Source organism: Lathyrus oleraceus, chromosome 2, assembly GCF_024323335.1.
Source record: "Lathyrus oleraceus cultivar Zhongwan6 chromosome 2, CAAS_Psat_ZW6_1.0, whole genome shotgun sequence".
Classification (NCBI taxonomy): domain Eukaryota; kingdom Viridiplantae; phylum Streptophyta; class Magnoliopsida; order Fabales; family Fabaceae; genus Lathyrus; species Lathyrus oleraceus.
Window position 1 is genome coordinate 253,462,477 of NC_066580.1, and position 27,500 is coordinate 253,489,976.

The window sequence follows — 27,500 nt, forward strand, 5'->3', positions numbered from 1 at the left end:
TGAGGATTGAGAAATTAGAAAACCTATAAAATAATACTGATGAGAAGGGTGAGAAGGAAAATTGGAAGGCCTAGAGAGGAAATATTGAGTGGTATAAAAAATTAAAGTTCTAACATTTCAACGGAAAAATTATCCAGGGGCTTATTTTGAGTGAGAAACAAAAATTAAACAAATTTTGCTTGGAACACTTATACTAATATTAAAAAAATATAGGTTGTTTCCCTTGAATTTACAAAATATATCTTGTTGTGGTTGGATCAAATTGTAAAAGAAAGGAGGAGATATGAAGAACCAATCATTAACACTTAGGAGGAAATGAAAATAATAATGGGAAGACGATTTGTGCTTTCCCATTACCATATGGACTTGCATAATAAATTACAACGACTCACTCAAGGTTCTAATTTTTTTTAATGAATATTACAAAGAGATGGAGGTTGCAAAGATAAAAGTCAGTATAGAGGAAGATAATGAAGCAACCATGACTAGATTTCATCATGGCCTAAATCGTGACATAAATGACATAGTGGAGTTGCATCATTATGTAAAAGTAAATGATTTAGTACATCAAACTATCAAAGTAGAACAACAATAAAAATAAGGTCTTGGGAAGGAGAAACACTACCACTTTTAATTCTCAAAGTTGGAAGGAAAAAACAAAGAAAGAAGGTGTTTCATCATCTAAGAAAGCCAAAGTTGATAGATGTCAAATCTTGATAGATGCCACTACAAGTAAAACTATGAGAGTGCATAAATTTTCCACTAGTGAAAATGTATCAAAGAAACCTAATTCTTCAATTTTACTGTACCCTTTGGCCTCCAACCTTGCCTTATACCTCTCTATAGAGTCATCAGATTTGTGTTTAGTTTTATAAACTTGTATGCTACCAATAAGTTTAACATTTGGTGGTAAATCAACCAATTTCCAAGTATCATTAATAGCTAATGCCTTCAATTCACAACTCATAGTTCTTTGCCAATTTTCATCCTTATAAGTCTTTTCATGAGATTTTGGCTCTAAATCATATGTGATTGAAACATTGAAAGCTTTGTGAAATGAAGACATAAATTTGAAATAATCAAAAGAAGATATTGGATAGAGATTACCTGAAAATGATGGTTGATATGAGCAATCACAATGGCACATGTATCAATAGATATCTTCCTTTGATAAGAAAATGACACTTCGATGAGGCCAAACCCCTACTCATAGCTGAGTCCCTAGTAGAGAGACTATAGACCCATCTTCATCATAACTTCTTCAATAGTAAGGAAGTCCACTTTGATACCATTAGAATGAGCCTTAGGGTGGAAGTGGGGTCAAGCCCAATATTTTAGAAATATACCCTTACAAAGGCGAGAAGATTCAGTAGGGCCAAAGCATAATTCAACGCGAGCTTCCCGAGTGCGGGGCCACACCAATACGAAGCGCCCTAGAAAGCTGCCATAGTCTTAAGAGAAAGAGTCGAACAAAAGAATATACTGATGTAGCTCAATATATACTTGATCCCAGATATTATATTGGGAAGTGTGTATTACTGTGAACAAATTAAAAAATTGTTGGTAGGAGGATTTCCAAGACCTCTGCCTCTGACCAAAAATTGAAACACCTATATGAAAGCCTAAGAACCCGACTGAAGTTGGGAGGGGTGTAATCTTCAGGTGCTTCAACACTTCCACCTAAAACTTAGACAGAGACAACCACAAGTTTATCCTGGTGAATAGACACTCATAAAAAAAACACATAATACCCTTCAAAGGTGATGCATATCCTTTTTTGGATCCACCAAAAGGATCGACCAATCAGAAGGACGGAATACTGTGATAATTGTCGCATTTACGGCCTCCTGATCACTTAAGGGTACCCACCATGTATAAATCCACCCAACCTTATTTTCTTGCGTCGGCTGAATCCACCAACGTAGCCTTTTAAAGGATAACTCATTGGCATTAAATACCTCGAAGGGTTTAAGCCATCTAATTCCATCCAAATGGGCTATATGTTCTATATGATCCTTGATGTCGGCATCACTTGGATCTTGACCATAGGCCTTTCAATAAGCCTTAACATGATATTTAACATCCTCCTTATTCTGAATAACAACATTCATTTCTATAGTCAATAGAGCAGACAAAGTTAAAGTTCCTGCAGCTTGAGAGGAAATGGGCATAAATGTGATTGCACCATCATCTTTTGAATCTTCATCAGAGAAGAGAGCATCAAAAGAAGAATCGTTGGAAGAAGTTCCCTCACATGAAAAGCCTCTGGAAAGCTTCTCCAGTCAGAGTCATCAAATACATATATGACCTCATGGGCTGATTGATTAATGATTAAGTGGGAATGACTTGGATTATAAGATGCTTCTACCCTAACTAAGGGAGAGGAATCATCACTCCCAAAATTGTTAGACAAACTTATGGGTTATAATTCATATTGGCTATGTAAAGTAAATGCTGAAGATATGGAAAAGTTGAAGGTAAGAAGGGTACCTATGAGAAGCATAATCTGACGAGAACGACGAAGTTCATGTGAGAGAGTGGAAACTTTATTTAAAGAGTCACAATCACTCTGAGAAATACTCCTAAAAAATAAGAAGTCAAACACTCTTAAGTAGAAACTATTTCTCAAGGGAGGTGAAAAGTTCTCTCAAAGCTTGAAAACCCTTATATATACATGAAGGCAATTAAAGAATCAGATTAGGGGGAGCGAGAAGATACAAGATCGATGAATGGATTTCTCTTATGGAATGTAAACAAACTCAAGTGCACTCAAGTGCATTAGGAGGAAATTCCATAGCCTAAGCAGATGACCTAAAGTCACACATAGGGAAAAATCGGCGAAATGTTTCAATGACGGGAAAACATTTAATGCACTTATTTTCCACTAATTTTATAACTTATCTAAATGTTCCCACTTCTCTCTAAGGCCGGGCACCACTGCTAAGAGGCCGACCACGACTTCAAAGACTTCCCCGACTGGTTTTCACCCGACAAAGCCTTAGGAAAATTGTTTGAGGCCGACCAAAGGTCTGAAGCAAAGGTCCAACCAGATGCAAGCCCAATCAAAATAATCCAACGTATAAAGTCAGCACACATGAGATTCAAGGTACACTTTTATGATATTCACTTTTTAATAGACTCCTATTGTACTCTAAATTGACTTGTGTGTTGGAGTGGTAACATTGTAAGTCCATCTCGCGCCACGATACCCTAGATCAACACCACCGATTTAGAGATCTTTTATAATTGATCAACACCAATATTGATTCTAGTACATAACAAATACCATATTAGACCATATTAGAATTAGAGTTTGATATAACTCATCTCTATAAAATTGCCTTGTAAGACTATGTACAATGGTTTACATATTCAACACCCTCCTTTTTCACTTTTTACACTCCACATCATCTTCCATCTCTTCCACCTAATACACCCATTCAACTTTTACTCCCTACAATGATTTTGTTTAATAAAATTCAACACCCTACCCCACCACTTTTATTTCATATTCTTATTTTCTGTTATGTTTTTGTTTTCTTGATTATATATTAATAACAATTATCGATTGAAATTAAATTAAAATAGTTAAGAGTTAAATAATTAATTATGATTTTTTTCTAATTTAATAAATTATTTGAATTTTATTTTTCTAATTTATTTTATTGGAGGCTAAATAGAAAAATTAGAGGGAAAAAAGTCGATTTTTTTGTGTGTCCAAATCAAATGAACCAAGTCTTTATTTATAGACAAAAAAAAATCAATTTTGATGAAAAAATTGATTTACTATAAAATAATTGACCCCAAATAATTAGGATGAGATAAAAATCTGAAAAATCACAGCAGCCAATAAAATTTCGTCAATTATTTTACGTGACCCCACTCCCTCCTCATTTAACGTGTTGAATTTTTTCAACATCAAATAATCCACCTCACTTTTAATACTCTATTTAAAATCCCATTACAACCACTCAATTATTTAATAATTTTTTCAACTACCCCATTATAAATTATTTAATATAAAAAAGATCACTCTATATAAAACATTTTAAAGCTCAATATCTAACCAATATAAAAGGTTGAGATCTTCCAAATAAATATGTTTTGTCATTAAGATGAAATTTTAAGAAATAATATAATAATGTGACACATGACAAAAATATGGTATCGATGCAAAAACATAAATGAAATGACAAGATGAAATATGCAAATCTATTTTAATATATTAGTATATTATAAATAAATAGATTGTAATCAGATACATTATGCATATAATATGAATGGTGCATCTGTTTATCAAATATTAAAAACAAAAAATCTAATAAGAGAAAACAGAAATAACGTTATCACCGAAGTTGCCCTTAATTTATAGTTATAACTACGATAACGACCTTCCTTGTCGATGTGCATTCTGTGGTTCCACTGAAATAACATTTTTGAATCGCAATGACCAAGCTTCCCTGAAGCTATGACGATAACAACAACGACGACGTCGTTTCCAACGTTTCTGTGTTCGTTCCATTCACCCAATACTTTAGCCCCCAAATCATCTCACTATCGTCCCCAGTGGCGTATACTAAAACCGGTTCAGTATTTTTTCAGCTCCACAAATTTGGTCTCTTCTGCAAAACCACTCGTTTCCAATTCGAGAAGAACCCACTTGTGCTCCGCAGGTCGTCGCGAACCAACCGAGTTAGCCACACCCTCTTCCAACAAAGAGGAAGATGACAATCTCAGGAGAGTTCTCCAAATTGGGTTGTGGGGTGCTGAGGTTGTCTATGTTTTGTGGCTCTTCTTGCTTCCGTATGCTCCTGTAGGTACTCTTTTTGTGCTGTTGAATGTTATCGTTATATCTTAGCTTGTGTTAGATCGTGGATATGCTGTCTTGAATTAATATATATCTTTAGTTATATGATATGATTTTCATTTTTCAGTTTTGAATTTATAGACTGGTTTCGTTTTTTCCCATACACCAAACTGTAAGGCTCACATAAGACCTAAAGCGGACAATACAAAAACAGTATAGTGAACTTGAGGTCTAAACAGAGTTATATATATATATATATATATATATATATATATATATATATATATATATATATATATATATATATATATATATATATATATATATATTTATATATATATATTTATTTAATGTAGATTACACAACTTTTTGGACTAATTATACGAATAATCTATCTATATTAATTCAAAAATCACTATATTTTAGAAGAAAGGAAGAAAAAAAATGATAGATTAAACACTAACGACTACAATAAATTTTCAAATTAAAATTTTTTTAAGGGTTAAAAGAGTTTTTCGCACTCCAAAAATACCCTAAAAGCAAAAAACGGCTCCGGGTTGGGAAGCGCTCCCGCAACCCGCTATCCCAGCTTTCCCGCCCGTTATCCAAAACTGGGATGAGCGCAGCTCCTCCGTAGTGGAGGGTTGCCGCACCGGGAGAGAATCCCGGGATAGCGCTTGGAGCGGCCGCTATTAATAACTTTGGGTCTAAACAGTTTTCACGGACTATACAGAAGTAACAGTTGAAACAAACTAGTGTAGTTTTTTTTTTCATTCTGCAATTTCAGCTTCAAATGCCTCATGGCACTTTGTTGCAATCAATTTTCACTTGTTAGTGTTATAACAAATCTTATCTCAATAGAATTGAGTTTAGAATAATGCCCGATGAATTTGTGATATTGTCCTAAATAGATGAATCAAGAGCAGCACTAACACAATCCATATTATTAAAAGGAGAAGTTATAAGGTCTCGGCAAAGGATAGTAAGCTTATCTAAACATCTTAAGGAGGCGTAATCAGGTTGTTGATTTAATAAAGTAGTGAGAGGAATATAATTGTTGAGAGAGATAGCGTGTGAGCTGTTAAGAATATATTAATAAGAGGCTGTTTGGAAAGCATTATCCTGAAGTTAGGTGGAAGTTAAACTTGTGATAGTATATAGAGGTTGACTTCAACCTTATGATGATTTTTGCGTTCAACCACATCATTTTGAGAATGATTATAGTGGAAATGGTTGAAGGTATGTAGGGAGACTATTGATATTGGTTGGAGGGTGAAGGTTTGTAGAAGTTAGGATACGGAGAGTGGTGTTCATTGAAGATAACATCCTTAGATATGTCAATTCTACCATTAGGAGCAAGATACCAATAACCACTAGGAAAAACATTCATGATGATAATAGTCGGAGCTGATGATTGAGTCACGGGGTTTAGGAACATGTAGAGACCATTAGTGCCCAATTTTCCTAGAAAAAGAACTTCCTCAGTAGCTTGAGATTTCACAAGACATTTGTCAGAGTGAAATTCAAAGAACACTTTGTTGTCTTTTGCAAACTGACTGACTTGATAAGTTTTTGTGATAGTAGGTACATGAAGTAGATTGTGTAAGGTGAGTGTGAGTGTGGGATGAGTGGTGAGGCGAAAGTAAAAGAGCCTATAGAAGAGACAAACAAGGCACCTGAATCAGGGTACCAGCTGGCAGATAAAGCTAAATCAGAGTTGAGGTAGAAAGCCTGAGGTCTTGGTGGAGGTGTCACGGGATTGGAGTACACTTGTGAAGAGGTATAGGCGTCATTTGAGGCATCATTAGTGATGCCATTCCAGTTTGGAACATGGAAGAATAAGGAGCATGGCGTTGTGGTCCAATGATGCTCCTGGCAAAGTAAGGCCAAGACATAGGTGCAAAGTAGGTTTGTGGAATTGGAGTTATTGATTGAGATCCACTATGACCAAGGAGGGGTGAAATTAGGGTAAACATACAAGTCATCCAGAGGAATGGATGGAACATAGTCTTTCTTGAACCCGTGATAACAAATCGAAGCGTCATGACCATATTTCTTGCGTACTTGACACTGAATGAAGTTTCCACGGCCACCACGACCACCTTGAGAGTGGAAGGAGGACAATTAGTGTTGTCAGACTAAGGAGCAGTGGATTGAGTCAAGTTTACTCGAGAAGAAGTTGAGGCAGGTATAATATTGGACAAAATAGATGAAACGGTGAGATTTGCAGTAGCAGAAAAAATTGCTCGTTTACGAAAAATGATCAAGGCGTGTTTCATGACCGAGAAGAAGCATCTTAACTTCCTAAATTGATACAAATCCAAACTTGCCAATGATAATGTTTACCGTGGATTCGAGATCCCGAGGAAGACCTTCGAGAATTACATCCAATTGTTCCCGTGCAACAATTGGTTTGCCAATGGCGTTGATTGATCCAATTAGGGTTTGAATACAAAGAAGGAATTCTAAAACAAAATTATTACAGCTTTCGAGACACGTGTGACGTAGTTCAGATCAGAGTTGGCAGAACTTCACATTTGTGTGTTGTTGCAAGTAAGCATGAATTTATCCCATAGCAACCATGAAAACTTCCATCCAATGACACGCGTGAGGATTTCGTGAGAAATTGTGGATTGCAACCATGCGAGTAGGGTCTGGTCTTGTTTTCCCAGGCTTCAAATGCCGATTGCAATTTGCATCATCTAGCGCGAGGAATTTAACTAGAATTGAAGGATTTAGAAGAAAGTGATGGAGTTTGTGAGCTTCTATCACAGACTCCATTTGCTGACACCATAGTAGATAATTCTCTAAATCGAACTTTTCAAAGAATGCAGAAAACCACAGTTTACTCGTTGGAAAAGATAAACCAATGCACATAATTGGTGATGGAGGCTCAGGTGGACCAGAGGCCTCATAAACGGAAGTTACTTCTACCGTTACCATGTTAGAAATGCATGGAACTCATAAATGGTTGAGAGGATTCTCAACTTAATTTCCATTCTTATTTGTATATTATGATTGTTAATTTGAATTACAAATTGACAAGAGGTTTGATATATTTATAGATCAAGAGATCTAACTAACTTAAGGTAGTTATTTTCCTAAATTCAAGGGATTAGTTAAACCTAGTAGGGAGACTGTGCAGCAAGTGCACAGTAATTACAATGGTGTGGCTATCTAGATTATTCTAGAACTTTCTAAAGCCCTTAATACATCCAAATTCCAAATTTGTGTAAATTCTTTATCTCTTCAAAAGGATTATAACAGTGCCTTCCATCACATCTTTCCATCAAAGCTTGATTCAAAACCAAGTCAATTCGTTCTTTGTTTCACGCAACAAGTTGAACCACTGAATTGTTGCGCCTTCCATACTCATTTTGGCCAATCGGATCTTCACCTCCTCCGACGTACCTTGAACTTCAAGATATGTTTCTGAACAAGTAATCCATCCCACCGGATCTTCACCATCAAATGATCGTAACTCTACCTTCTTCACCACCACACGGAAAAATAGATGAATGAGATAATGTTTATTGATAGTATTTGATGGAAAAGAGTAATTGAAGAGAAATCCCTAGCAACGCTCCTACCAGAGAAAATATTCTCCCATTCTACACTACGCTTTTCGCTATATCCCTCTTTGCTAACACAATTTCCTAGATTTCAGAGATATTCCCAGTCATGTCACTAATCAACTGATTCGTCTACTTCTTACCCTTCCAAACATACACTCTCCACACCTCAGGCTTGGTCCTCTCACTAGTATTAGGCTCAATAGTTCTACCATTCACCTTGATCAATTTTCAAAGTTTTAATCTTCCTATTCACGACAGCGTTTCAAATTTGTTTTAAGAAAATAAAATCCATGTAAATTAGACTATAGGCTGAAATAATGACGTACAACCATGGAAAAAAATGAAGGGAGATATGTATTGAATAACAACTTAACCAAAAGTTTATACAAGAGTTGAGAGAGAGAGAGAAAGAAGCAAAATAATCACAATTCTCACATGCCTCACAATATTCTTATTACAAGCATTAAATAGATCTCATGTTTTCTTGCGTACTCTCTCACTTCTACGTACTTCTGCAATTTCAGGTTGGTTAGTAACAAAATTATTCTCTCCACTTACTGCATGTGGGTCCACCTGTGTAATTGGTGACTCATTGATTTCTAGAAGTTTTGTTGTATTTGTTTTTGTTAAGAATGTGTGGTTTGGGCCTAACTCAACCCTATAAAACCGGTTGGTAGAGTGAGGACTGCCCCCACTTATAGCGTGGAAATAAATGGTGGGTGGCCCGATAGCGGAAACCATAGTAGGTGGCCCACCGGATCTTAAACGAGGCTCCGATACCATGTTAATGTGGTTTGGGCCTAACTCAACCCTACAAAACCGGTTGGTAGAGTGAGGACTGCCCCCACTTATAAACACATGTTCAGGCCATATATTGTCCGATGTGGGACTCTTAACAGTTTTCATTACAATACCCTCCCCTTCGAAATCAACCTTGTCCTCAAGGTTGAAAAGTGGAAACTTCTGCTGCAAGCTTGCTGCATCCTCCCAAGTAGCTTCGGATATGGGCTGCTGATCCCATTGCCCAAGGACTTGGTGAACTTTCTGCGACCTTCTAGCTTGTAAAATCTCCATGGGCCAAATAATTGGTCCAGTATCACTCATAGTAAGAGGAAGTGGCATATATTGATCTTTGATGATGGTTCTAGCTTGTAAAATCTCCATGGGCCAAATAATTGGTCCAGTATCACTCATAGTAAGAGGAAGTGGCATATATTGATCTTGAGGAACACCCTTAAAGGGTTTCAATTGTGAAATGTGAAAAACTGGATGAATCTTAGCAGGGCCCGGCAACTTCAACTTATAAGCAACTTCACCTACTTTGGTTAAAACTTCAAAGGACCCAAAGTATCTCATTCCCAACTTTTGATTTTTTCTTAGTGCTACCGATTGCTGCCTGTATGGTTGCAATTTTACTAACACCAGCTCTCCTATTTGTAATTGAACATCCCTTCTATGCTTGTCTGCTTGTTTTTTCATATACTGTTGAGCGTTTTCCAAGTTGCCCTTCATTTGCTGTAAGATTCTCTCTCTCTCTCTCTCTCTCTCTCCAGCAGCTCTTCTTGCAGTGGTGGAGGGTCCGAAGCTTGAGATACATATCTTGCCAATGTAGGAGGGTCCCTTCCATATAAGGCCTTGAATGGAGTCATGCCGATGCTGGTTTGGAAAGCAGTGTTATACCAATACTCTGACCATGTCAGAGCTTTAAACCAGCACTTAGGATTGTGAAATGTGAAGCATCTCAAGAATAATTCCAACCCTTTGTTAAGCACTTCAGTTTGGCATCTGACTGAGGATGGTAAGCCGAGCTCATGGCTAAAGTAGTCCCTTGAAGTTTGAATAGATGTTGCCAAAATGCACTAGTGAAAACCTTGTCTCTATCGGACACAATCGATTTAGGCATATACCATGTAGCTTGACAACATTGTTCATAAAAGTTTCTGCTACTGACTTATTAGTGTAGTCAGACTTCATGGCCATGAAGTGAGCATATTTAGTTAAACAGTCCACCACTACCATAATAGTAGTATAGCCATGTGAGGAAGGCAAACCTGTAATGAAGTCCATGGCTATATCTTCCCACACCTGTGATGGTATTGGAAGAGGTTGTAGTAACCCAGCAGGCAATGTGTTAGCTATCTTAGCTTGTTGACAGATTATACAATTCTGCACAAATTCTTGTATATCTTTCTGTAATGTTGGCCAGTAAAATTGAACTTTGATTCGAGCAGCAGTTCTAGTAATGCCCGCATGACCCCCTATAGGAGAATTGTGATACTCTTGTAGCACTTTTTTGACCAAATCAGATGGAGTAGGAATCACAATTCTATTTTTCCAAAATAGTAAACCTTCCTTCACTGTGTAGTGCTGGTGAGACTGAGTACTTGTGCTACACTTGGACATAATATCCAATAAGTGAGGGTTTTCTTGTAATGCAGTTTTAATTTCCTGAATTATTGTAAATCGAGGTTCTGACCAGGTCAATGCCATCATTCTAGACAGGGCATCAGCTGCGATATTCTCCTTGCCTGGCTTATATTCAACAATGAAATCGTACCCAAGAAACTTATGTAACCACTGTTGTTGTTCAGGTGTCTGCAAGGTCTGCTCCATCAAGTTCCGCAAACTCTTTTGATCGGTGCGAATTATAAATTTATGACCCAGCAGATAGTGTCTAAATTTAGCAATCGCTTCAGAGATAGCCAACATTTCTCTGAAGTAAGCAGACTTTTTCTGATTTCTAGGCACTAATTTTTTTGAGAAGAAAGCAATAGGATGGCCATCTTGATGTAGCACTGCACCTACTCCATTACCTGATGCATCAGTCTCCAGTACAAAAGGTTTTTGAAAATCTGGTAAAGCCAACACTAGTGCAAAAGTGATTGCTAGCTTTAATTTCTGAAAAGCAGTATCTGCTTGCCGGTCCCAGACATAACTATCCTTTTTTAGCAAGTCCGTTAAAGGAGCAGCTAAGTTAGCATATGACTTGATGAATCTTCTATAATACCCTGTCAAGCCCAAAAATCCTCTCAATTGCTTGATGTTTTGGGGAGTTGACCATTCCAAGACAACTTTGACCTTGTCTTTATCCATAGAGACACCTTCTCCATTCACAATGTGACCCAAATACTCAATTTCCTTGACTCCAAATGAGCATTTGGATAACTTGACAAACAAGGTATTCTCTTGTAATACTTTGAGAACTTCTTCCCGATGTCTTAAGTGTTCCATCCAATCGGCGCTATAAACCAATATATCATCAAAAAATACTAAGACATATTTTCTTAAAGCATGTTGCAGAATATGATTCATTAAGCTCTGGAATGTTGCAGGCGCATTTGTCAATCCGAAAGGCATGACCAACCATTCATAATGTCCGTGATGAGTTCGAAAAGCTGTCTTGTACCTGTCCTCTGGTTGAACTAATATCTGGTGGTAGCCTGACCTGAGGTCCAATTTAGAAAAGTATTTAGCTCCAAACAGTTCGTTTAGCAATTCATCCACTGTTGGAATAGGAAAGTTATCTTTGATTGTTAGAGCATTAAGAGTTCTACAATCAGTACAGAATCTCCACGATCCATCTTTCTTTTTCACCAAAATGATTGGTGATGAGAATGGACTTGTGCTAGGTTAAATGATCCCCTGCTGCAACATTTCTTGAACCATGTTCTCAATTTGAGTTTTCTGACTATGAGGGTACCTATAAGGTTTGACCTTAACAGGATTTGAGCCTTCCAATAATGGTATAGTGTGGTTCTGTGCTTTGACAGGAGGTAGATATGATGGAGCTTGAAATATATCTCTATAAGTGTGTAACAATACTGCCACTTCCGGTTCAGTGTCAGTGGGTAACTCTTTAAAAGTATCTTCCAGCTCATGAGATTTCAGCAATTGAATAGTGAAATATTCTGCAATTGCATCAGTAGTGTGAAGTCTCTTAAAGTGATGGAATTGAGGTGGAGCAGGTGCAATAGTAGTCTCTCCTGTAAATGTTACAAACTTCCCATTCAAGCAGAATTTGAGTTTCAATGCTGCATAATCAGCAACATGTGGACCTAATGTTGCTAACCATGATGCTCCCAATATAACATCAGCTCCTCCTACCGGCAATAAGAATACTGGCACTTCCAATTTATGTCCTTGCACCTCAATTGGTAAGTTTTTTATCAGTCCCTCAGCAGTCATTTTCTCAGTATTACCTACCAACACTTTGAAGATTGGGGCTGGTTCAACAGGTAACTTGAGAAACTTTGCTATTCTTGGCTGCAAAAAACTATCGGAGCTACCTTCATCAATGAGAATTTGCACCTGAATATGTCCAATTGAACCGGAGAATCTCAACACACCCATGTTACTAGTTCCTTTCATGGCATTCAAAGATAGATGGTGTTCCGTTTGGTTGGTCTCGGGGTTTTCAGCGGATATGCCTGGTGGCTTATGCATTGTCTCGAGCAGTTTTATCATCATATTGTAATAACATCAATTGCCTGTTAGGACACTTCTGTGTAAATGAAAATTTGTCATCACACCCATAGCAAAGGCCTTTATCTCTTCTCACTTGCATTTCAGCTGGTGACATTCTCTTGATATTGGGATTTTTTTGGTTTTGGCTCATTGGTCGGGTTGGGGGTGTATGGAGGATGGGGGCTATATTTTTCTGGTTATTATCTGTTTTATTGATGAAGGATATGTTGGGAGTATAAGTGGTTGGGTTTTTTTTGTTGTTGTTTGGTAATGGGTGTATATTTCTCTTCATAGACCTTTGCAAGGGACACTGCCTTAACAATGGATATGAGTGTGTGAATCAACACATCACGACGAATATCAACATTTAATCCACTAATGAAACAATCAATCAAAGCATCATTACTAAACCATACACCCTATTAGCTAATGAAGTAAATTGCAGATAGTATTATGCAACCGTACCAGATTGGGCCAGCTTAAACAGGGTAGCTCAAGGACATTCATAAATGGATGGACCGAAATCCAACTCTAATGCGCGCGTAAACTCAAGCAATGATTGAAAAGGGTTAGATCGTTGCATCATTTGATACTATTGAATTAGGAGAGACTAAGAGACATTTAGGTTAAACTGTGTGTTTTAAAAGCACTACGGAGACTTTATTATATAGAGAGAGATTACAACTAATTACATGATATAGTCGATGTGGGACTATTCTATATACAAATATTCTAACACTATGTATTTACAAATATCAACACTCCCCCTCAAGCTTGAGCATATAAGTCAAATGCACCAAACTTGTTACATATATAATTAGTTCGGGAACTTCTCAGAGATTTTGTAAACACGTCTGCCAATTGATCATTAGAATTGACAAAGCTTGTGACGATGTCACCTGACTCGATCTTCTCTCTAACAAAGTGACAGTCTATCTCAATATGTTTGGTCCTCTCATGGAAGACTGGATTTGAAGCAATGTGCAATGCAGCTTGATTATCACAAATAAGTGTCATTGGTCTTGCTTCTTCAATTTGAAGTTCCTTGAGCAACTGCTTTAACCAAATAAGTTCACATGTTGCCATTGCCATGGCCCTATACTCTGCCTCGGCGCTTGATCTTGCAACTACGTTTTGTTTCTTACTTTTCCAGGATATAAGGTTTCCTCTAACAAGTACACAATACCTAGAGGTGGATCGTCTATCAATGGGTGACTCTGCCCAATCAGCATCAGAGTATCCAATTATCTGAGTATGTCCTTTATCTTCATACACTAAACCTTTTCCTGGAGCACATTTGATGTATCTCAGAATCCGGATAACAACATCCATGTGTTCCTGACAAGGGGAATTTAAGAACTGACTTACCACACTAACCGCAAAAGAAATGTCTGAACGTGTGACTGTGAGATAATTCAACTGTTGTATGAGGGCAAGATGTTTGGTGCAGAATACCATTGGATGACATAAAAGTTTGAAACTGTTGGGATAAATATTCACGTGCATTGTCACTTCTTAAGGTACGAATAGACAAACCAAATTGGGTTCTTATTTCTCGATAAAATTGTTCAAAAATAGAAAATAATTCAGATCTGTTCTTCATTAAAAATAACCATGTGCAACGTGAAAAATCATCAATAAAAGTTACAAAATATCTAGACTCAAAAGTCGATACGGTACGCGAGGGACCCCAAACATCGGAGTGAACTAAAGCAAAAGGGGACGCAACCCGTTTATTGACTCGATCAGGAAAGTGACTACGAGTATGTTTCCCTAACTGACAAGACTCACAATGTAAAGTGGACAATTTAGATAGACTAGACACCAACTTTTGTAGCTTGGGAAGACCTGGATGACCTAACTGCGCATGTATAATGAGTGAAGAATCTGTGGTGGAGCATATGGTAGATGACATAGAGAAGTAGTAAAGGTGATAGAACAATTTAGAGAACGAGTTAAACGACTGACTGACAGTAAATTATGTTAAGAATGTGTGATTTAGCCTAACTCAACCCTACAAAACCGGTTGGTAGAGTGAGGACTGCCCCCACTTATAAACACATATTAAGGCCATATATTGTCCGATGTGGGACTCTTAACACACCCCCTCACGCCCAGGACTGGACATCTGGAGCGTGAAAATAAATGGTGGGTGGCCCGATAGCGGAAACCATAGTAGGTGGCCCACCGGATCTTAAAGGAGGCTCTGATACCATGTTAAGAATGTGTGGTTTAGCCTAACTCAACCCTACAAAACCGGTTAAAACCGGTTGGTAGAGTGAGGTCTGCCCCCACTTATAAACACATGTTAAGGCCATATATTATCCGATGTGGGACTCTTAACAAATTAAATGGGCAATTAGGTACATATATGACAGAAGTTACAGAGAGAGATGGTAAAATTTGAACAGTACCAATCCCTTGGGATCGGGTTTGAGAACCATTTGCGGAAGTTATACTCGGTAAGAAACCAGAGGTAGAGAGGGAAGAAAAAAGACCTTTATTACCGGTAACATGATCAGACGCACCAGAATCGAGGACCCAAGGACCAATAGGAGATGATTGAGAGAAGCAAACAAATGAATTACCAGTGTGTGCAACCGAAACCGTGGAACCAGAGGTCTGATTATTCTGACACCACTTGAGAAAATCCTCGTAGCTTGGCGTAGGGCTCTGAAGAGAAGGTAAAGTTTGCATAGTATCTGGATTATCAATTTGAGCTGCATTTACCTAGCGTGGAGGTCTGCCATGTAACTTCCAGCAACGGTCGATAGTATGTCCAAGCCGGTTACAATGGTCACACTTGGGACGAGGTTTGGAGTTGGATGACCCTCCTCGAAGGCGATTCTGATTGTTGCCAAGAGATGCAAGGGCAGCAGTGTCACCTGGTGTCGGAGCAACAATAGATGGAGGGGAAACCGGACCAAATGCATGAGGTATAGTCAAGCGCAACAGTTGTTCACTAACTGCATCGTAGTTAGGAACAATAGTACTGGTAGATATGGGAGGCAATATGTAAGGAAACGTAAGAAAGAGAAAGAGAGAGAATAGGACAAATTCTGTTAGCAGTAGCACATGGGTTGAGACAGCTGGCAGCAGCTGTATGGTAATGGGACCTAGGAATAATTCCATAAATGACGGGGTCCCAATCATTGGTGAGGCAGGAAAATATTCCACTGGATCTGTACCCTAGGAGAGAAAAGGCCTCTCAAAGTGCCTCTATCATCTTTCTTCTTTTTACGGCATTCTGCATTTTTCCTTGTACTGATTTTGCTAGATCCCATTTGAACTCTAGCCTATTTCTTTAATCAAATCAGTAATTTTATCAGTTTTCTTGTATTGTTTCTGAATCTCTCTTTTAGATACTGAATTGATTCTATCAATTTGGTATCTAGAGCCTTGGTTTCGTTTACTCGGTGGATGGTTGTTACGTGTGGTATCATGGAGAATCGCGTGGAAACGATGGAACAGAGGATGAATCAGTTCGAAGGGACGATAGAACAGATACGCCAGATCGTAACGGAGCAACAGTCCAGACCGCAGGTGACGGTGGAGCAGATTCGCCAGCTCATTCAGGAGCGTCCGGGTCACCGCAGAGGTTCCGACGACGACGAAGATGATGGGAGCATAAGAAGCAGCCGTTCGCACGAATCTCGACCCAGAAATCGCCGTCACTGGGGTGGAGAAGGAGGGCGAACCATGGGAAGCAGAAGGAAGCTGGAAATTCCCATTTTCAAGGGAGAGGACACGTATGGTTGGCTCGTGCGGGTCGAGAGGTACTTCCGTTTGAATGGTGTAAGGATGCGCGACAAACTAGATGCGGTAGTGTTAGCTATGGAAGACAAGGCTTTGAATTGGTACCAGTGGTGGGAGGAGCAAGCCCCACTGAGGACATGGGAGGAGTTTAAGGTAGCTGTGATGAGGAGGTTTCAACCGGGTCTACTGCATAACCCAATGGGGCCTTTGTTAAGTTTAAGGCAAAAAGGCTCGGTGGTGGAGTATATGGAGAAATTCGAAATGCTGGTAGCTCCGTTGAGAAGGGAAGAAAGGATTATGTTGGACTCCATTTTCATGAATGGACTAAAAGAGGAGATTCAAGCCGAACTAAAACTCCATGAGAGTCAAAGTTTAGCAGATTTGATGGATAGGGCCCTGTTAATTGAAGAAAAAAATGAGGTGGTCCACAAGAAGAGTAGTTCATGGAAAGATAGAGGAGGGTCTTTTAAGATCAGGGACCCTGCAGATATAGGAGGATCTAGGAAGGAGGGAGAGAAAGGTAATGGAGGAGGTAGTGAGAAGTTCAGAGGGAGGAGATTAAATCCTGCAGAATTAGAAGAAAGGAGTAAGAGAGGGTTGTGTTTCAAATGTGGGGATAAATGGAATAGGGAGCACATATGCAAATTTAAGCATATGAGTTTTAAATTATGTGAGAATAGCAGTGAGGAGGAAGAGGAAAGAGGAGGAAAAAGGGTGCAAACAGAAGACGGGGTGGACGAAGTGGAGGAATGCAAGACTTTGCAACTCTCCCTGCAGAGTCAAGAGGGACTAACTTCTAATAAATCGTTCAAGGTCTGGGCTACAGTCAAAGAAAGGGAACTGTTGACACTAATTGATTCCGGGGCAACTAGCAATTTCATTGATGCTAGGCTAGTGGAAATGATGGGATTACAGTTGGTGGAAACACCACCATATGTAATTGAGGTGGGGAACGGAGAGAAGATGAAATATCAGGGGGTGTGTGAAAAATTGAAGTTCTGGTTGCAAGGAGTGGAATTCAGCCAGAATTTCTTTTTGATGGAGTTAGGAGGGACTGATATGGTGCTAGGAATGGACTGGTTAGCTAGTTTGGGCAATATAGAGGCTAACTTTGGAAAATTATGCCTTATGTGGGAGTGGGGTGGACAAAAGTATAGTATTCAAGGAGATCCTACATTAAGCAATCAACAAGTTTCTATGAAAGGAATGATGAGAGCTTTGAAGGGTGAGGGGATGGGATTCTATGTGCAAACTGTGCAAATGGTTGCAGCAGAAAGGTATGCTGAGTTAACAGAGTGGGATGAGACTTTGGGGAAATTTGAGGAAGTGTTTCATTTACCTAAATGTCTACCACCCAGGAGAGAACATGATCATGCTATTTTGCTTAAACCTAATGCTGCCATTCCAAACTTGAGGCCTTATAGGTACCCTTTCTATCAAAAAAATGAAATAGAAAAAATTGTAGGAGAAATGCTCCAGGCTGGTATCATAAGGCACAGTACCAGTCCTTTTCAAGCCCAGTGCTGTTAGTAAAGAAAAAAGATGGAGGGTGGAGATTTTGCACAGATTACAGAGCTCTAAACAAGGTGACCATACCTAATAAATTCCCCATTCCCATCATTGAGGAATTATTAGATGAATTGGGTGGAGCAGTCATTTTTTCCAAACTGGATTTGAAATCTGGTTATCACCAGATTAGGATGAAGGATGAAGACATAGCCAAGACAGCATTCAGAACACATGAGGGGCACTATGAGTATCTTGTCATGCCTTTTGGCTTGACAAATGCTCCCTCCACTTTCCAATCCCTCATGAATGAAGTTCTCAGGCCATTCCTAAGGAAATTTTGCTTGGTTTTTTTTTGATGACATCCTCATATATAGTATGAGTAAGGAAGCACACAGAGAGCATTTAACTGTAATATTGCAAGTCCTGAAGGATAACCAACTATTTGCTAACAAGAAGAAATGTTCTTTTGGTCAAGAAGAGGTGGAGTATCTAGGGCATTTAATATCTGCCAAAGGAGTAGCAGCAGACCCCAGAAAGATAGAAGATATGATTAAGTGGCCTGTTCCAAAAAATATAAAAGGATTAAGAGGCTTCTTAGGTCTAACTGGCTACTATAGGAAGTTTGTAAGGAATTATGGAAAAATAGCCTGGCCCCTTACTCAGTTGTTGAAGAAAGACAGTTTCCTGTGGAGTACAGAGGCACAAGTGGCTTTTGATGAACTGAAGATAGCCATGACCACCCTCCCTGTTTTGATTATGCCAGATTTTGAAAAAGAGTTTGTAGTGGAAACTGATGCTTCTGGCAAAGGCATTGGAGCAGTGTTAATGCAGGAGGGCAGACCTGTGTCATATATGAGTCAAACTCTAGCAGCTAAAGCCCAACAAAAGTCAGTTTATGAAAGAGAGCTCATGGCAATGGTCATAGCTATTCAGAAATGGAGACCCTATTTATTAGGCAAGCATTTCAAGGTGCATACAGACCAGAAAAGCTTAAAGTTTATAACAGAGCAGAGGGTGATGGGGGAAGACCAGCAGAAGTGGCTATCTAAATTGATAGGATATGATTTTGAGGTTAAGTATAAGCCTGGAAAGGAAAATAGTGCAGCAGATTCCTTTTCCAGGCAGATGCAGTATTCTCACATAACTACTGTCCAAAGTGAAGCTTGGAATGGATTAGAAGAGGAGGTACAACGGGATGAGAAGCTGAAAGGGATAGTGCAGGCCTTATTAGCAGATCCTCTTAGTCAGAAGGGGTTTCAACTTAAGGGAGGAAGGTTGTATTATGAAGGAAGAATAGTGGTGCCTAAAGGATCCCCTCGAATTAGTTGGATTCTGAATGAATTCCATGATACAGCAGTAGGAGGGCATTCTGGTTATCTCAGGACTTACAAAAGGATTAGTAGTGTGGTATATTGGGAGGGTATGAGAAAGAGAATTCAAGAGTATGTGCAGGCGTGTGAAGTGTGTCAAAGGAATAAGTATCAAACATTGACACCTGGAGGATTACTACAGCCTTTACCAATTCCCACACAAGTATGGAGTGATATTTCTATGGATTTCATAGGGGGTTTACCTAAAGTGCAAGGAGTAGACACTGTTATGGTGGTGGTAGATAGACTTTCTAAGTATGCTCATTTTTTTCCAATTAACCATCCTTATACAGCCAAGAGTGTTGCTGAAGTTTTCCTTCAAGAAGTGGTTAGATTGCATGGATTCCCTAGTTCCATAGTTTCTGACAGAGACAAAGTGTTTCTTAGCCATTTCTGGATTGAGCTATTTAAGCTGGCAGGGACTAAGTTGAAATATAGCAGTGCCTACCATCCTCAATCTGATGGCCAAACAGAGGTAGTCAACAGGTGCTTGGAGACATATCTTAGGTGTGTTACAGGGCTCAAACCTAAGCAATGGCCTAAGTGGTTAGCATGGGCAGAATATTGGTATAACACCAACTACCATGCCTCACTGAAGACCACTCCATTTGAGGCCCTATATGGAAGAGCACCTCCAGTGTTAATTAGAGGAGACACCCTGGGTCTGCAGTTGATGAAATCAGTAAATTGACAATGGAAAGAAACTTGATGATCAAGGAACTGCAGGAGCAGTTACTCAAAGCACAGGATATGATGAGAAATCAAGCAAACAAGCACAGGAGGGAGGTGGTTTATGAAGTAGGAGATAAGGTTTTCTTAAAAATCCAGCCTTACAAAATGAAGAGTTTAGCTAAAAGGCTGAACCAGAAGCTGAGCCCTAGATTTTATGGACCTTATGAAATAGTTAAAAGGGTGGGAGAGGTGGCTTATCAGCTTAAGCTGCCTGATGATACTAGAGTACATCCGGTATTCCATGTTTCCTTGCTAAAAAAAACTATTAGTGCCTCTGCAGAACCCCAACCTCTTCCAGATTGTATGAATGAGGATTGGTATTTAGAACCCGTGCCTGAGAAAGGAATGGATTACAGGAGGAATGATCAAGGGGATTGGGAGGTCTTGGTGAAATGGAAAGACCTTCCGGAATTTGAGAATTCTTGGGAGTTGGCTGAAAGGTTAAAAGAGGAATTTCCAGTCTTCTTCCTTAAGGTCAAGGAAGTTTTTGAAGGGAGGGGAATTGGTAGATATGGGAGGCAATATGTAAGGAAACGTAAGAAAGAGAAAGAGAGAGAATAGGACAAATTCTGTTAGCAGTAGCACATGGGTTGAGACAGCTGGCAGCAGCTGTATGGTAATAGGACCTAGGAATAATTCCATAAATGACGGGGTCCCAATCATTGGTGAGGCAGGAAAATATTCCACTGGATCTGTACCCTAGGAGAGAAAAGGCCTCTCAAAGTGCCTCTATCATCTTTCTTCTTTTTACGGCATTCTGCATTTTTCCTTGTACTGATTTTGCTAGATCCCATTTGAACTCTAGCCTATTTTTTTAATCAAATCAGTAATTTTATCAGTTTTCTTGTATTGTTTCTGAATCTCTCTTTTAGATACTGAATTGATTCTATCAAGTACCTGATAAAATCTGATTACGAACGGACTCGAGTTCTGGTGGTAGTCCCTTAAGTGTCATGACCATGAAAAATTTACCCTGTTGTCCGGAATGAGCTGTTGCATCTTTTGCATAAGGCATGAGAGTTTCGTAACTCGCTTTCAAGGCATCAAGCTTACTCAGATAGGCTTGCATATCCATATTTTGCAACTTCAGTGTGTCGAGTTTGAGGATGACGCTGTATAGACAATGAACGTCGTTGGAGAAGACTTTCTTAGCCTTTTTCCAAACCTCATTGCAAGTGGAGAAGGCTTGATACTGCGCTTGGAGGTTAGGTGCGATGGAAAACCATAACACAGTACAGAGAGAGGCATCCGTTTTCTTCCATTTAGCGAGTTTTGCGGCGGCAACATCAATCAATTTTGTGGTTAGGTGATCTTCATATCCCTGACCATGAAACCACATATCGACAGCACGAGCCCATATGTTGTAGTTGGCTGATCCGATTAGTTTTTCACATAGGATAAGCGGAACTTTAGTAAACGAGATGGAATCAACATCTCACATGGCTTAAAGAAACAAAATCGGGGTTGTGGAGACCAGATCTGTGAGCGATGGAGGGAGCCGAGTGGGGCGGCTGGGAAAAACGGCCGGATCGGGCGGCAAGGTGGTTTTACCTGAGAGTTTTGAGAAGTTAGAGGCAAACCAGAGTGATGATACGGTTTGCAAAAAAAATTATCACCGGAAGACAGTGGGTCAACCGGGTAAAGCACGACGAAAAGTTGTCTCTTAGTAGGCTCTAGATACCATATTGAATTAGGAGAGACTAAGAGACATTTAGGTTAAACCGTGTGTTTTAAAAGCACTACAGAGACTTTATTATATAGAGAGAGATTACAACTAATTACATGATATAGTCGATGTGGGACTATTCTATATACAAATATTCTAACACTATGTATTTACAAATATCAACAGATACCATGGTACCACATCCTTATCAAGATGTACCGATGAAATAGTTAAACGATCTGAATCCGGAGTATCGTAGTAGCCAAAAAATTGTTCCGCACGGAAGATCCATTCATGTACGTTCGTACCATCAAATCGAGGGGATTCGAGTTTCACGTTTGTCACCTGGAACGACGGTTTGTTGATGAGTCCAGCACCATGGTTGGTTTTCGATGGAGTTTGTTGGATCAAGATGTCAAGCGCAAAATGAATTTGAGTAAACTTGGACTCAACACTCATCTGCATCGCCTCCATACGATCGAATCTGGAAGAGTTTCCAGCTTCCAACCTTTCGAACCGCTCAAACATCACCTCCTGAAACTGCTTGAGGTCCTCTGCATTGCGCTTGATCTCAGCTTGCATTTCCTTTGTTTTTGTGTCAGCCATGGTGTAATGAAAGCACCAATGAAACAATGACGTACAACAATGGAAAAAAATGAAGGGAGATGATGGAAACCAGAACAAACAGAATACAAATGGCAATACAGTAATGAATAAAACAGTGACAAAGGAAGGCAATGACGTATTTTATATATTGTGTAATATGATAAAGGAGCAGAATTTCTCTTACAATGGGAATATACCAGAGCTAGAGCTTCTGTACCAGAGAATACCAATTCTCCCAATCAACAAACAGAATAATCATTACATGATTATTCCCCCACTCATTTCACTACCCATATATCTCTCTAACAGAATCACGTGGTGCTCACCACCTCACCAGCCTCCCCTTTTCTCTCTCCTGCCCCACCTTTCTTTCTTCTAGAATATACCTTCCAAGTAATAGGCCTCTTAGTAACAAGGCCCACATCAGGAACTGCACCAGGCCCATTATCCAACTCTCTATCATTGCCCACTCCTGCAATAATAGCCTTGTCCTCAAGGCTAACATGGGGAAATTGACTTTTCAACATAGATTCATCCACCCAAGTTGTATCCTCCACTGCCCGTCCCTTCCATTTCACTAACCACTGTTTCACGAATCGGTCTCCCTCACGAATCTCACGCGAAGCCATCAAGGATTCGGGTTCCTCCAAGTCATCATCGTCGACCTCCAAACCTGCAGGTAATTCAGGTTCAACAGTGTAATTTCCAACTGCCTTTTTCAACTATGAGGCATGGAAAACAGAGTGAATCCTTGCGGACTCCGGCAACTTCAACTTGTAAGATACTGCTCCAACTCTTGCCAGTATCGGATAAGGCCCAAAATACCGTGGTGCTAACTTTTGATTAATCCTCCGATCTACTGTTTGCTGCCTATGAGGCCTGAGTTTGAGAAACACCCACTCTCCCACTTTAAAAGACACGTCCCTTCGTTTCTTATCCGCATATTTCTTCATTTGCTGTTGCGCTCTCAGCAAATTATGCTTTAATTGCCTCAAGGCTTCATCCCGGTCCACTAAGTCAGCCGCCACAGCCTCTACCCTTGTCTCCCCTTGGGAAAAACGAATTAAAGGAGGTGGTTTCCTTCCGTAAACCACCTCAAAGGGAGTGGTTTCAGTAGTCACATGGTATGTGGAATTATACCACAGCTCAGCCCACGATACCCAATAAGACCAATTCTTGGGTTGTTCCGAAGCAAAACAACGCAAGTAAGCTTCAAGACATCTATTCACCACCTCCGTCTGTCCGTCTGTCTCTGGATGATAAGAGGAACTCATTTTTAAAATTGTCCCTTGTAAGCGGAATAACTCCTTCCAAAATACGCTAATGAGGAGTGGGTCGCGATCACTTACAATAGATTGTGGCACTCCATGCAAACGAACTATCTCCTTTGTGAACACCTCTGCCACCTTCCTTGCAGTATAAGGATGTTTTAAGGGTATAAAATGGCTATACTTAGATAACCTTTCCACCACAACAAAAATAGCTTCAAATCCTTTGGATTTGGGTAAACCAGTAATGAAATCAAGAGAAATGTCTTCCCAAATCAATTATGGTACAGGCAGCGGTTGCAGCAGTCCTGCGGGTGACAATGCAGAATATTTTTGCCTCTGACAGACATCGTAACTCCTCACAAACTCCTGTACAACTCTCTTCATGCCAATCCAATACAAATTTCCAGCAACCCTCCTATATGTTCTCACAAAACCTGAGTGACCCCCAGCCGGGGTAGAGTGAAATTCCTGCAACACCATTGGTAAACAAGCTGATTTGGAGGATAAAACCAGTTTGTTTTTATACAACAACACTCCTCGCTGCATACTGAACCCAGGGTGAGTATTCGGGTCAGATTCTATATCATTGATCACCCTTTTTGAGTTGCTCGTCTTCTCTTACCTCCTGTTGCACTTGCTGCATTTGTAACCATAACGGGAAAAAGGTGATTGATTTTAATTCCGCTTCCTCGAACATCCTGGACAGAGAATCAGCCGCCTTGTTTTCAAGGCCAGGTTTATAAATAACCTCAAATTGATAACCTAAGAGCTTTGACATCCAATTCTGTTGGTCAGCCGTTGTTATTCTTTGTTTCAACAGGTGTTTGAGGCTCTTTTGATCAGAATAGACTACAAATTTCCTCCCCACTAGATAGGGTCTCCAATGTTGTACGGCCAATACAAGTGCCATCAATTCCTTCTCGTAGGCCGATTTTGTAAGGTTATTTTTTGAAAGTGCCTTGCTGAAAAATGCGATTGGTCGCTTCTTTGCATTTAAAACAGCCCCTACTCCTCTTCCGGAAGCATCACACTCAATTTCGAACGGCTGAGTAAAATCTGGAAGTACCAAAATTGGTGATGTCGTCATTACTTTTTTCAATTCTTCAAATGCTAGCAAGGCTTCCTCTCCCCACTTGAATCCATCCTTCTTCGTCAATTCCGTTAATGGCTTAGCTATCCTTCCATAACCTTTGATAAATTTTCTATAATACCCGGTCAACCCCAAAAAGCCTCTCACCCCCTTCACACTACAAGGAATTGGCCATTCCCTTATGCTCTTTATTTTATCTGGATCCACTGCCACTCCACTTTCAGAAATGATATGGCCTAGGTACTCCACCTGTTTGCTACCAAAAACACATTTTTTACTGTTAGCCACAAATGCATTGTCTTGTAATACCTCCAGCACTTGAGTTAGGTGTTGCACATGATCATTCCACCCTCGACTATAGATCAGTATATCATCGAAGAAAACCAAGACAAACCTCCTTAGAAACGGCTTGAACACTTGATTCATTGTCGATTGAAATGTGGCTGGTGCGTTGGTCAATCCAAATGGCATCACCAAAAATTCATAGTGGCCTTCATGTGTTCGAAATGCGGTTTTGTGCACATCCTCCTCCTTCACCCTTATTTGATGATATCCCGATTTTAAATCTATCTTGGAAAAATACCTAGCACCGTGCAATTCATCCAACAGCTCCTCCACCACAGGAATCAGGTATTTATCCGGAACAGTCGCTTTGTTTAACTCCCTATAATCCACACACATTCTCCATGTGTCATCTTTCTTTTTTACTAATATTACAGGACTTGAAAAAGCACTAGAACGATGTCTAATGATGCCTTGCTTGAGCATAGTTCGCACTTGTCTTTCTATTTCATCTTTGTGGTGGTACGGATATCGGTATGGCCGCACACTAACCGGAATAGCCTCTTTATGCAATTCAATACAGTGAGTGATATCTCTTTTTGGTGGCAGCCCCTCCATCTCTTTAAATACCTTAGAAAAATAATTCAGCACCTGGTTCAACTCCTCTTGTTGATGGGATGTCAATTTGCAGTTTTGAGTCATTATATTATTAATCTCCTCGTCTTTTAACATATTGTTTAAAGATGTTAAGGGGAAAGTTTTTAAACCTTGTAATTCAACTACCCCTTCCTTCCATGGAAAACTAAGAACCATGTTTTCCCAAGGTAACCTTCCCAAATTGTCTCATCCAAGTTGCCCCCAGTATCAAATCCAAATCTCCCAATTCCAACACATAAGCAGTTAATCGAGTAGTGAAATCCCCATTCTGTAATTCAATGTTCCTGCACTTCCCAACAGTATTAACTCTATGTCCATCCCCTAATTTCACCCCTAACATTGTATTTGGTTCCACAACTAAACCCAGTGCCGCCGCAACTTTTGGATCGATGAAACAATGGCTTGCTCCACTGTCGGCCAAAATCTGTACTCCGATACCCATCACCGTGCCTCCCAACCTCATCGTTGTAGAAGGCTTCCATGAATCCTTCACTTCTGTCACTCCAAAAACCCCCAACGCATTACACTCCAATGCCATCTCTTCTTCTTCTTCCTTGAGTTCTATTGCAAGCACCTCTCCTTCTTCATTAATTGTTTCATCATCTCCAAGAATCACCAAGCGAAATTGCTTCTCTACGCATTGATGTAGAGGATGAAACCGTTCGCCACACCGGAAGCACAAACCTTTCGCCTTCCTGTCCATGAGTTCGGAGTATGGAAGATGCCGAATTCCTCTGTTTTTACTCAGGTTACTGCGTGTTTCTGCATTTTGTCCTGGCCGTCCCATACCCCTACTGGAATTAGGGTTGGAATTGATGCTGGACTGGGCCGTTTTTGTTGGGCCTCCATTTGTGTAAGTTGACCCGAAATTACTCTTGTACTGACCCAATTTGGGCTGCAACCCTAATCCACTTCCACCACTCGGGTTAGAACCCGACCCATTTTCTCCTACTCCACCCGGTCCATAGTGTGACTCTCTTCCTCCCTTCCATTGACGTGTGCCACTGCTTCTGCGTACCAGACTTCCACGAAGCTCTGTTTCAACATCTCGAGCAATTTTCATGGCTTCCACACGTGTTCTAGGGTTAAATGTCCTTACCCTCAAACGTATTTCAGATTTGAGACCTCCCATGAAATACCCTAGGTATTGCTCCTCTGGAAGTCGTCCCACCTGAGAAGAAACATATTCAAACTCTAAAATATACTCCTCCACATCTCCCGTTTGCTGCAAGTCTTTCAACTCCTCAAATGGGTTATCACTCTTTCTTCCTCCATATCTTTCAATCAAGGACCTCTTCAATTTTGACCATGTCAAATTATCCTCTGTCTCTCTTAAAAGATTGAACCAATGGATCGTGGCTCCTTCCATGCTCAGTTTCGCTAACCTATCCTTCACCTCCTCTGACGATCCTTGTACCTCAAAATAAGTCTCAGCTCTAGTAACCCATCCAACCGGATCATCGCCATCAAACGGTGGTAGCTCTACCTTCTTCACAGCCATTTTAAACTCAGAACACACTTCATCTGAAAGCGGCGACGAGACTTCGGAAGAGGGTTTCTCTCTAAGTTTCGCGAATTCCTCCATCACCAACTTTTGAAACTCCTCCATTCGGAAACGAAGAGATTCCTCTAAGGCACCAAATTTCTCTTCCAACGCTTCAACTCTATCGGACATTTTTGGTGGCATGGACAGTTAAGTGTCTCGCTGGCTTGTT

The 27,500-nt window shown here is 39.9% G+C and overlaps 1 protein-coding gene across 2 annotated transcripts in view; it reads left to right on the forward strand.

The window, feature by feature from the left end:
* The first annotated feature begins 4,341 nt into the window (after positions 1-4,341).
* The window catches only part of LOC127119056 (uncharacterized), a 27,680-nt gene continuing 4,521 nt past the window's right edge, over positions 4,342-27,500 (forward strand). Inside the window, exon 1 of one of the 2 annotated variants that reach the window (XM_051049269.1) lies at positions 4,342-4,813. In XM_051049269.1, the coding sequence (XP_050905226.1) occupies positions 4,469-4,813 (345 nt within the window). In that variant the 5' untranslated portion in view covers positions 4,342-4,468. The remainder of the gene's footprint in view (positions 4,814-27,500) is intronic. The other variant, XM_051049271.1, reaches the window with a different exon arrangement.